Here is a 13,030-nt window from a genome sequence, read left to right as displayed (position 1 = left end):
TTCTATATTGTGCCTATTGCAAGTTTCACATGTAAAAATGTTACAGTGCAACCCCAATTATAGGCCTATGGGACAGAAAGCCTTTCAGCCGTGAAAAACAAATTGCAATGTATTTCAATATCAGGACAGGTCACACACACTACTACATGTCCTGCCTTTCACATACACTGTACCCTTCCCATGGGGGTACCTTGGGCCTACCTTAGGGGAGCCTTACATGTAAGGAGAGGGAAGGTTTGGGGCTAGCAAGTGTGTGCACTTGTCAGGACAACTTGGCAGTTTTTAACTGCTCGCACAGACACTACAGTGGTAGGTCTGAGATATATTTACAGGGCTACTCATGTGGGTAGCACAACCAGTACGGCAAGCCCACTAAAAGCATTTGATTTACAGACCCTGGCACACACCATGTACTTTACTAGGGACTTACAAGTAAATCAAATATGCCAATCATGGATAACCAATTATTGTAACAATTTATACAGAGACCATATGCACTTTAGCACTGGTCAGCAGTGGAAAAGTGCCCAGAATTCTATAGCCAACAAAAACAGGGTCTGAAAAATAGGAGGCAAAAGGTTTGGGGATAAACTTGTCAAAAGGGCCAGGTCTAACACCCAGTTGTGTCTTTAAAGTGGGGAAGACTTCAAAGAGAGGGGTTTGAAGTTCACAGAGTCCCTGCCCTTCCTCCCCTGGCTTCAGACTCACTATAGGAGGGTGTGCAGCCATTTGTGTCTAGACAGGACACAGCCTGTTCAGGTGTAAGTGGGGCAGTGCTCATCTCCACCCCCCATCAAGCCAGCTAATGGCCCTTTAAGTTCTGTCAAGTCACATCTAACCTCCCATTTTGTGTGGCTGTCTAGTGCGAATGCACAAAGACCAGCTGTCATCCATCCCAGACATGAACTTAGAGCTAGGCAGCAGGTACCAAATGGCCAAAGTAAGAAAATGCTGACTTTCTAAAAATGACATTATCAGAATTAAAGTTTTAAATCTGACTTCACCATAAATTGGGATTTCGAATCATGATTTTAGAGACACTAAACATGGGGTCTAATCTATTCACAATTGGAAATTACACTTATAAAATGTAAAACGGAAATCCTAATGTTTTGAGGGGAGAGATAGGCCTTGCAGTAGTGAAAAACGAATTTAGGAGTTTTTAACTATCAGGACATGTAAAACTTAAAAGTACATGTCCTACTTTTTACATACACCGCACCCTGCCTTGGGCTGTCCAGGGCCTACCTTAGGGGTGACTTATGCGCATTAAAAAGGAATGTTTGGGTCTGGCAAGAGGGATAACTTGCCAGGACAACATGGCAGTTTATAACTGCACACACCGACCATGTAGTGGCAGGTCTGAGACATGTTTAAAGGGCTACCTCAGTAGGTGGCACAATTAGTGCTGCAAGCCCTTTATTAGCATTTCATTTACAGGCTGTGGGCGCATGCATTACACTTTATTAAGGACTTATAACTAAATTCAATACGCCAATTAAGGATAAACCAATGTTAGCCAATGTTACATGTTTTAAGCAGAGAGCACTTGCACTTGCACTTTAGCACTGGTTAGAAGTGGTAAAGTTCGCATTGTCCTAAAGCCAAAAAAAACAAATTCAGCAAAAAAGGGGAAGAGGAATGTTAAGGGGGCTGACCCTGCAGAAAGGGCCGTTTCTAACAGTATCCCTATCTCAAACTGTCAAGACAGAATAAGCATTCTATTCTATTGTGCAAAAATGGAGCAAATACATTTTTCTGCTTCTTTATTACGGAAAAGAGTAATCAGATTTTGAATCTCGCCTGCTTCCATCTGTCACTGCAGTACAGTAGAGGAAATTTCATTTTCCATTCCAAATTACGTTAGCATATTTGAAATATTGCAGCATCTAAATATTGGTTGTATATTTTCGAATCACATTCATGTCCAATCCCTTTTAAGTGTAAGCTGGATCTGGTATCGGAATAACTGAGCGAACGATGGATCAGAATCAATAATGAAAAGTCACAGTGCTCAAAGTGCGGTTTTGACTTTCCCATGTTGTCTTCTTTTCGTGATGCCTCATTCAGTTCTTATGTAGTCATTCTCACTGACAAAAGGAAGCATATTTACAAAAAAATGTCCTTCCTTCCTGAGCTCTATCTCTTTTTCAGATGTTTCACCTTCCTTGTCACCATCCTTCTGTCTATTTCCATGTTCCCTTTCCCTCCATTTTTCCATCCATTCTGTACTTGTTTCCATTATTTAGCTACTCACCCTTCCACCCATCTAGCCACCATTCCATCCATCTTTTTGTCTCTTTTTCATCCATCCTTCCTTATTTCCATCCTTCTTTGTCTTTTCCTGCTTTCCTTTTTCATCCATTATCCATCCTTTTAGCTATCTATCCATTGATCTATATTCTATTTCTTTGTTTCTTCCATGCTACTGTGTTTTCTTTCCATCCACCCTACTCTCCAGTCATCCATCTCTCTATTGACCCATCATCCTTCCTTCTCGCCATCTATCCGTCTTGATCTACATGTGCATCTATCCATCCCTCCATCCAGCGCCAGGATGCCCTTGGTGGTGACAGGCTGCGCTATACAAGTATGCTACAATACAATACAATACAATCCCCTCTCGATCCATACCTCCATCCAACTCTCAATCTAGACGTCTCTGCATCCATCCATCCTCTCTCATCCTACTCTACATATCTCCAACCTCCCTCCTTCGACTGCAAGATGTTGGTTGTAAGAGTCTTGAATCTAAGTTAAAGAGGCCATAAATGAGAACTTAGGTGTTTCGTGTTACACAGAATTCCCCTGAGGCACTGCTCCCCGCTCGAGCTGCTTATGTGGGGGGGTTAATGACACCCCTAAATGGAGATTTTCAATTACTTCACCTAATCATTGTCTGATATAAGAAAAAAAAATTATATTTTCAAATATTTCAAAGAACCATACTTTTTGAAACATAAAAAAAGACCGCTTCTTTATTAAAATATGTTATGAATTATTTTTTAATGAAATTACAACAGAGGCATTTAGCAGTTCAGATATAATCTACTTTTCTGAAAGAGCCAACCCTGGGGCTCATGGCTCCCCAGTCGCTGTATCTCCTGTACTCCCCAGGTCTCAGGTAGTACTGACGTCCTCTGTAATTGGGCTCGTCAAAGAAAATCCAGTGCCCGTCCTGCACGTTGCAGGAGTGGATGTCATTAAAGTTGAACTGCTCATAAACATTTGGGCAGTCATCTGTGAAGTCCATCATCTGACCCCCAAAGTTGTCTCTCTCATAAAGCCTGATTTTGAATGAACCCCGATACTGTGGAAAGAAATGGAACAAGAAAATTACTTTTAAATCTATTGCTGGACTTTGGAAACAGCTTCTTTCTTCTGGTGTTCTATTCTAATGTCTCTGTTAGTGTCATCCTCATTACCTCCCAATTACCCTACTGTACGTTCTCGTCTAAACTCCTTTGAAGGTCACATGTGGCATCTGCCAAGCCCCTACCTCTACCATTGGGTACACTGGTACATAGAAATGGATGACACACATATTAACTGAAGATTTAAAATTGAAACCACATACTGAAAATAAAATAGTTTTAATAACTGGTGTGGAAAAGACAGAACAGTCCTGAAGCAAGGACAGCATGTCCTTATCTTCCATGTTTCATGGACACATCCTGATAAGCGAATGTACCTGGTTGTAATGTCTCCTCGCTTAATCTACACAGAACTCTGATGAGTTTAGGAATCAGTTGCTCCTCCACACGATTGATAAGGTGAGGTGGAGGGACATGGATCTATCGCAAGCACTATATATGGAATTGGATTCAAGCATGCAATAGGAAATGACACAAGAATATATGTCTAGATAAGAATGTTAGTAGAGAGGCTAATAATGCGGAACGTGATTAATGGCACCATATCATCTGATAGCCCCCATTGGCCAGATGCACTTAGGAGGAGTATGGAATGGACTCATGACTCAGAAACATGTTCCGGATACTTTGAATGAAATTGTTTAAAAGTTATCAAATTCAGTTGTTTATCAACAAGTTAAATAACATACTATAGGTATATGAATGAATCACTAATAGTTTTGGTTGATGAAAAACATAATACATATAAGGCGAAGGAGAAGCACACTGACAAAGGCCATGTGGGATCTGAGGTTGGTCATCTGTGGGGGCCTGGGGCGGGTTGGGTGCAGCGTCTAGCCTAATGCTAGGTTCTGCAGTCAACTCCATGTGTGTGGGTTCGGGGTGCTCATGGGGGTTTTGTCTCTGGTCCTGTGTGCAACCAAACACTGTAAACAGTTGAAGGGAGTTGGGTGCCTGCAGAGGGGTTGGGTGCAGGGCCGAAAAAGCTGCGCACTGGCAGTGAGTTGGCCACCCACTGAGGAATTGGGCACAGGGCCTTGGGGGAGGGGGCTGGGCACCTGCAGAGGGGTTGGGGCAAGACATAGCAGTGTGCAGCAGGGAGTTGCCCCTCCTCTGGGGATATGGTGCATTCCAGGCCCTGCTGTTAACCCCCACTGTATACAGCTTTTGGCTGTGCATGGTGTGGGTTGGCCATCTGCAGGAGGTTGGGTCAGGGCCTGGTAGGTACTTTGATTCAGTTGAAATTCCAAAAGCGTAGAAGGGGATATCCATTTAAATTTTGTATGGTTCACACAAAACAAGACCACTTATATTTTGGTTCATTCCAATGCATAAAAACATAATATTTTTATTGTTATGCAAGCGTCAGCAGAAGAATACAAAGAGTTTCATTTGAGATTTGATGCATTAAGTAACTTATCATTATCAATCACAAATGTGCAGAAATAAATTACTCATTAGTCTGGTATTTTAGATGATGTAAATGTGAGCACTATGTGAACTACATATCATATGGATGCCCTCTTTGCTACAGAGTACATTAAGATAACTGTGCTTAGTTCAACTGTGCGGCAGGTGGAATCCCAAATGGATAGATCAAGGGCACAATTTTGCAAGATAGGTTATCACATGAATTGCACCTTTGTAACAAGCTCTTGACACATATTCTCTCAATATGCACTGGAATGTGCTCGTGCCTTTGGAAAATATATTTGCCTCTCCATTATTCTCTGTTCAGAAATTCTCATTTAGTTTCATTTAGAAATTTGGTGTGGTTTTTGTAGATAGCACTTACTAGGGAAATTTGGGCAAGGAAGGTCTATGAGACCGCTTTAATCTGATAAAAGAACAAGTACAAAATGGGTTTACTATGCGTTTTGTGCTGGACAGTTAATAAAGTAGCGCCCTACCTAGATAAATGTATATGATCACAGCTCAGTGTTTCCGCTCAAAATAGGATCTACCAATTGCATTTCTGCAGAAATCATATATGTAATGGCATAAAATCTAAACTTACTTCTGGGATCATCCGGGTAGACCTGATGGAGTCATTGTAGCCATTCCACCGCTGGTAATCGGGGTACTCGCCCTTTCTTAAGTGGTATTGATGCCCTTTAAAGTTGGGGTGCTCATACAGCATCCAGCACCCGTTTTGTACTTTGATGGAGTTACAGCGGCTGAAGTAAGAGTGCAGGTCAGCAGAGTCAGAGCTGCACTCATAGCAGCGTCCACCAAAGTTACGGTCCTCGTAGAAGATGATCTGCAGGAGAAATTGATAGTAGGATTTGGAACCTTAGTTGCATCACATTTCTCTCTGTTCATCAGGCAAGACTGATGTTCACAGTCAGAAAATTGGAATGTTATTTGCTGGTTCTTATCCAAGTTTTCACCATGAAGCTAAGTTCATATTGCACATGTCTGCCTCACTAGTTTTGAAATGATATATTACTTAGAGTTCCATAGGATAAGGGGCGATAGACCCCGCTTATACATTACAACTACTTCAAAGTGACCGAGCACCACCACAATCCTCAAGAGTGTCTGTAGAATGCTTACACAGGGATCAGAGTTCTGAGTGGTGTGATAATTATCACAAGACTCCTGTTTTCCTCTGACAAATTTCAGCAGGTCCAACCTGACGAAATATACTAGGAGAAAATGAAAAATAGGAGTTGGCTGGTGCTTTAAATACCGATTCTGTAAGTGAAAACTCGGATTAGGAGGTATGACACCCTGTAAGTGTCTCACCCAGGGAAATAGGATATATGGGGTGTGGTAAATCCCATAACTCTTTACAGCCCCCTGCTAATCAGGGACAGAACATGTTTTCCTAGGCACTACTGCTAGTGTGTAAATGCCCTCTGCGGAAATAACAAGTAGCTGCTATGATTCTGCTGTAAATTTCCTTAAACCATGTCTCCCTTTTGTGCATTGATTTTATCATTAGCAAAAGTTAACATGGGCATGCAGTAAAAGAAAGCACTAGACCCATATATGTACCTCACCAACCCAGTAGACCAAAACTCTTGCCAATGTGGCCTCGAATTCAATAAACCATTAAGATTATCCAGCAGTCCATCACACTGGCTGCCAATTGACTCTACTACAGAACCAAAGCCCGTGAGACCTTCTGAGCACTTTGCCCGACTCGAGCATGAGTCCAGGGTGAAGCAACAAACTTCTTCAGTAATCCTTGTATTCGTTTATGTTGTACCCTGAAAGATCCGGCTCACATGCAGTTAAAAGCCCCAGTTTTGCCAGTACTTTTTGTGAACAGCAACAATGTTAGAAATGTAACTCCCTTACCCTGACGAGAGTGGTGGTTGCTGCCTGGCGTAGGTACATACCCTAACCAAACAGAAAGCCCATTTCCCAAAAACAGTGACGACCTGCTATTTGGAAATAAACTCCAGAAAAGCCCTTTCTGAACATTAGCATTTCACCACTGTTTCAAGCCCGAAAGCACTTTGAGATGTTTGCCTTTTACCCTCATCTATCCTTCGGAGTTCTTGTTCTTACATTATTTAATTTCGTATCTGTTTCATCTGTACGTTCATTCACTCAACCATTTTGATGTTTACTTTGAATAATTTACGTTTTTTTCGTATTTAGGTATCTTCGTCTAGTACAACCTAAAAATGATGAACGCATGACTTTTTTTTTATACCTTTGCTAACACAAATATGAAAATTCGATATGTGACTTTAACGGTTCTAAACTAGCTGTATGCTATTTAGCTTTATCCATCATAGTTCTTATTTTCCTCCCACTATGTTTGTGCTTTTTAATTTCTTTCAATCCAAAATCTGAACATTATAAAAGATTATGAAAGACTCTATTTACAGATGGACAAGCAGACAAATGTGTCCCAATCATTTTACACCTTGTATTTCCTTTTCGGGACATTATGAATTTAACAATTAGGCTCATTTTTAACTGTGCATTTTAAGATATATCGTTTTAGTGGATTAGGTGATAATATTTTTACTGTATATTTCAATTTGCCACTGTTGGCCTCAAAACCAAATGACGTTTTAGTAATTTTTGGTAAATTAAATTGAGTTTTCATAATCACAGATTTGCTCCAGGAGAGGTGCTATTTTTTTATACATAAACTCCCTTTTTAATACTTACGTTTTATTAGCCACAATATGTAGAAAAATAAATTAAACTTGGCACATGTGCTTTATAATCAGGTTTCCCCATATACATGTTTCCCTTAATACTAAATTCTCCTTACATGCACACACACACAGCCTCAGTCTTACCTTTCCCATGTTGGCTGTTGGATGTGATACCTCTCTACCCATAGACGAAGCCTTTATATACACAAACACTCACACCAGGAATGCAAGCTCAACAGGGTTTGCATTTCTGCTCACTACGGAGAATGCAGGCCCCTATTCATCCTGAATTGTGCTAGAGGACGTTTGTACTTTGTATGTGTTGGTTTTGTTTGTGTTCATAATGGGGGTGGGGGTGGGGGTGATGGTTCAATGACATTGTCAGACGAAACCTGCAGTCCAGAACAGAGCCGGACAGGAGTGCTAGTGTGCATTATTTGCTGGCAACATTTGTGTCAGCTTTGGACTTGACCATTATTGCACGGGTTGCAGGTAACACAGTGGTGGCGCTTTCGTTTAAGCAAACCAATAATAAATCAATGCAGCACGGTAGTTTGGTCTTCCTCACATGCGGTTTTTGACTTGCCTTGCCCCAGGAGAAAAGTGGAGCCGTGTCCTAGCCGCTTTTGGAAGGATGTGGTTGGATTTACACCTAATAAAAGTGAAATTATATCAGTAGAATTTTATTACTCCTTTGCTCATGTGTAATTGGTAGTTTTTTGTTTAAAAACGAGCTAAAATAGCCTAAAAATGCACAGTCCTCATTCATTTGAGGGACAACCTGTCTAGGCAGCAAATTCGTGAATATTTATGTACCGCATCAATCAAAGCAAAACTCCGAACGTGAAATCTCTTTACGGTACCACTTACAAATCACTGATGGCAGCCTATTTTAGTTCACGAAGATGTTTATTCTTAATACTATATTTTTAGTCATTGCTGGAATGTGCTATAAACCTAGTTGCATTCAATAAAGGAATTAAGAACATGTTATAATCTGTAAATTACAGGATATTTTTACTAGTACATAAACTATACTTTACTCAGGTAATTATAATCTGAAGTGCAAACGCTGATAATAGTTTAGGCAGCAGTTCCTGACCCCATCCACTTTCGCTTATTGATGATCGATCAAAGATCTTTGGGCCCTATAATCAAGAAAGGGCGATACATTATAGCCGCTCTTATCGGCAGGAAACTGCCGCTAAAGCGGCGATAATGTGCTTGATAATATGCCCTTGTGAATTCCCATAGAAGGCCAGGTTAACACCGGAACCTGGGCTTCTATGGGAATTCACAAGGGCATATTATCAAGCACATTATCGCAGCTTTAGCGGCAGTTTCCTGTCGATAAAAGCAGCAATAATGTATCGCCCTTTCTTGATAATATGGCCCTTTTTTCGGGCAGGTTCTTGAATGTGGATGAATCAACTTAAATGCTTGATGGGTTCAAACGCGCATTGAGGGATCCAAAACCTCTGGTTGGGGCGGGTACTGCTGAAGGATTTACGAGAAAGCTTCTTTGAATAGGTTTCATTCAAAATTAGATTGATTCCTATGATATTTCTGTCATATGATATGGGGACTGAGACCTCCAGAGTTAGGCTCCTGCAGCAGATTAATTTTACACCATGAGACACTCAGTTTCAAATGCCCGGCATGAGGCCTTCCTCCTCAGTGGATCTAAGGCTGCGATTCAGTCTATAGCTTAGGAGCAGATCAGATATCCTGGTCAAGCATCCCCTGGGCTTTAAACAGGTGTAGGGAATTTTAAACGTTATTTTTTAAGTTTATTATGTGTATGGGATGGAAGCCAACGCAGTTTTTATAGGGCTAATGTGATGTGAGATGATTTCCCTACATTGAGACAAGGTCCGACTGCTTGGTTTTGCAGTCGGTGCAGATTTGAAATAAGTTTTCAGTGCTACAGCATATACCTCACTTCAATTCAGAGAGTAAGATGAAAAGTGATCTTTTGGTTACTGCTGAACTGATCCGAATCAAATCATAGGGAGGGCATGCTGCCATTGCACGATCTCCACTCTGAAGATTTAGGGCCTGATTTAGATTTTCGAGGACGGGTTACTCCATCGCAACGGTGATGTATATCCCATCGCTGAAATATAAATCCCATAGAAGATAAGGGTTTTTTTATTTCTGTGGATGGGATATACGTCACTGTTGTGACAGAGTAACACGTCCGCCAAGATCTAAATCAGGCCCTTAGTTTTTTATCAATTCAGGAAGAGGTAGGCCTCTTGTGTCCACGGATAAATGTGTTTTAGTTGGGTAAATGGCAGCTTCAAAGATGTCAGATTGTGGTAAGGACGACAATACCAAAATGCAACTCCTAAAAATTAGAACCAGTCATGAGTGGATCCAAAGAACTGCAGCAGGTTTAGGGTTGATTTTGACATCAACACTTCTGTTAGAAATTAGGGTCTCTAGTTGGCAGAGATAGGTACTTTTGTCCGAATAGGGACCCGGGCTTGTAGTCAGGGTAAGGGGGATACAAACTTTAGATAATCCCTGCTCATCCCCTGTGTTGCTTGGCACGAGCAGACAGACTTATCCCAAAGGCAATGTGTAAAGTATTTGTACTCAGAACACACAGTAATACAGTGATAGCACCACAAATGGACACCACACCAGTTTAGAAAAATAAAGTATCTTTATCTAAACTCAACAAGATCAAAAGGACAAAAATCCAGCATACATGTAGTAAGAATATGGCTTTTCAAAAGTTTCAAGTAACTGGGTCCATAGAAAACTATTTATGCGTGATTCTACACGAAGTACCTGTAGATGCGTTAAAATTCACAGGGCCAAACAGCCGCAGGGATGGGAAGCATCAAAAACAAAGGGATGCATCAGTTCCTGAGACCCTGGGGAGGTGATGCAACAGTTCTGCTGCACCCAGGAGAAGTGATGTGCCGAATACAGTCTGTAGGTGAAAGTGATGCATCGACTCCAAGACAATTCTGGTCTGCAGATGATGCGTTTGAAAAACTTACCGCACAGGTGCAATGTGTTGAAATCCAGGATGCATCGCCGATCGATGCGATGGCATCGAGCGGCGCTGCATCAGCTTCTTCAGCCGTGGCCCCTCAATGCGTCAGTTCTTGCAGCCATGACAGCCATTGCGTAGGTTCTGCAGCGGTGCGGCAATGCATGGAGATTCTACTCGCACAGCGATAGTGTGTCAGAAAAAATCAGCTGCAAGAAGAGCGATACGTAGATTTCTTCAGTTCTTTTCTTCCAGATTCCAGCAGCAGGGAAAACTTCCAGAGGGCCACAACAGGAAAAGACACCTCCTGGAAGGTCGGAACTCTCAGCAATAAAGTTCAGGGGAGCTGGGGTTGAAGTCTTTGTGTTCCTGAGACTTCAGTACACAGGCCCTTGGAGATCTTCTTCAGGAAGGTTCACAGCAAAGTTCCAGTCTTTGTTCTTTCCTTGGCAGAAACAGCAACTGCAGGTCAACCCCACACAGCACACAGCAAAGGGGCAATACTCCTCTTCACAGCTCTTCAGCTCATCTCCTTGGCAAGGTCTCTTGAGTCCAGAAGTACTCTAAAGTTCAGGGGTTTCTGGTGTAATACCTATACCCCCAAATTAATTATTTTTTTCTCTTTGTGCAAGCATCTCTGACCCCAGTCCATACCAGTTTGTAGTATCCTGGTTCTAAAGTGGTTCTTGCTATGGCAGTGGAATTCTCCCTGAATGATGTAATCTGGAATGTTGTGAGCGAGAGGCTACAGTTGAGAAGGGCTGAGCAGCATGCTGGCTGCTCCTGGTGGGGCTGAACTACAGGATTTATAACTACTACAATAAATACTACTGAAACACTAAAAAAAGAGAAATGTGATAAAACAGAAACACATAAACCATTACCCATCCTCCTTTCTATATATAAACAAAGAGAAGATTGACACAGAAAAAGAGACAAATAAAGAATAGAAGGAGAAACCACCAATGACTACCACCTGCACACCTACTGGCCAGACAGGTATGCGAAGAGGCAAGTCAGAGCAGGAGTAAACAAGGAGATAGCGAAGAAGAGAAATACAATAGATTACTCACACTTCTCCATCATGTAATGATAACTGAATAATAAATAGAGAACAGCACTGGGCTATAGTGTAGACAACTAAATAAAGCGTAACATTAGTGTAAGAACAAAACGCCCAGTGTAACGTAAACCGTGCACCAAGGTAATGGGACTGGAACCCAAACCAAACACTCATTAATGGGAACAACTTTCTTGTGCAGGGGTAACCTCGAGTGGACGTAAGACATAGTTTACTGTTACAGTCAGAAAACACCCACTCTGTAAAACGTAAACATGCACAAGATAATGAGGGTATAAGACAGTGTGGACGCACATCGTGTGGAGGTAACAAGTTGTGCAGAAAGCAAAGGGACTAAAACCATTGCGTCACAGCTCTATGGAGGTAACAATATCATGCGCTGTTGCAACGGGACTGGACCCGTGCGACACGCCTCATGTAAAGACATTGTGTACAGTAACAACGGGACTAGGACCCATGCTCTACACCTAATGTGTAGGTGACAACAATGTGCACCGAAACATTGGGGAAAAACAACCCAAAGAACGCACCTCGAGAAGAGGAAAAATTGTTGTGCACTGTGGTAAACGACTAAAACCTAGCGTAAAGAATAGTGTAATGCACATAACAATGGGAGAAGACCCAACAGACACACCTCACGGATGTAGAAAATAGAAACCTTCTCTGGGATCCCACTGATACTTGGTCCTTTTAAACCAACAAAGAAGAAATTGGCACAGAAGCTGAAATATAAAAGTAGCATCTTTATTAACCTCAAATGAGGGAAACTACGTCACACAGAAGCCTTAGCAAATGAATGAGGCAGTCTGAGGAGTACAGAAAACGGGGGCCTTATATATGCTTAGGGTTACATAGTCAGCATAAGACCAAGGGGCAGTCCTGGCACATGTAAGCATTAAAAAATGACTAAGATGGGCATGCAAGATTTGCTTGCTCGACAAAGTGGGAGGAGCTAACAGTTGCTAATTCTGGTGAACACATCCTGACATTTACAGACTAGAAACAGTTGCAAGGATAGCTTCAAGCTCAACTGAGCATGTGCGAATGTGGAAGATGCTAAATATAGTTTGTTTCTAGGTAGATTACAAGAGCAGTTAACACTGAGAGAGGACAGAGCACATGGCGAGCACGTGGCAGCACATGGCAAACAAGATGGCTGCCAGAAATACAAAATGGATTTCAGCTCATGCTAACAAATCCCTCCAATATTTAACACGGAGATGTTGTGTGTTAGCAGTCTAGTAGCTGGGTGGGAGGAGCTAGGTGGTCAGGGACAGGAAGAGGCGGAGTAGGGACAGGATGAGGGCAGTTAGAGTAGGGACAGGGAAGACACTGGAAGTAGATAATAAAGCTCCAGTTGAAATACAACAAGTGTCTGTATTTACTTGTAGCAAGATGCTACAACTGGTAACGAGGGTGGGATAGAAATGACAGAAGCCTACAG

At 41.8% G+C, this 13,030-nt stretch overlaps 1 protein-coding gene across 1 annotated transcript; it reads right to left on the bottom strand.

Annotated features, from left to right (window-relative positions):
* Nucleotides 1–2,987: 2,987 nt before the first annotated feature.
* On the bottom strand, nt 2,988–7,657 carry LOC144824588 (gamma-crystallin-1-like). Its single transcript, XM_078683641.1, has 3 exons — nt 7,643–7,657; nt 5,392–5,634; nt 2,988–3,310 (listed from the first exon to the last, which is right to left on the bottom strand). Exons 1-3 carry the CDS (start codon nt 7,649–7,651, stop codon nt 3,038–3,040), a joined length of 525 nt encoding a protein of 174 aa, XP_078539767.1. The 5' UTR covers nt 7,652–7,657; the 3' UTR covers nt 2,988–3,037.
* Nucleotides 7,658–13,030: the final 5,373 nt, after the last annotated feature.

Source organism: Lissotriton helveticus, chromosome 3_1 (assembly GCF_964261635.1).
Source record: "Lissotriton helveticus chromosome 3_1, aLisHel1.1, whole genome shotgun sequence".
Lineage (NCBI taxonomy): Eukaryota > Metazoa > Chordata > Amphibia > Caudata > Salamandridae > Lissotriton > Lissotriton helveticus.
The sequence above is the reverse complement of the archived record's forward strand: the minus strand, read 5'-3'. Positions and strand labels throughout refer to the sequence as shown.

What these genes read in the sequence shown, in the direction of transcription:
- LOC144824588 (XM_078683641.1), bottom strand. An exon ending in CTACCCGGATGATCCCAGAA is followed by an intron (nt 3,311 to 5,391) that starts GTAAGTTTAGAT and finishes TTCTTTCCACAG; the next exon opens with TATCGGGGTTCATTCAAAAT.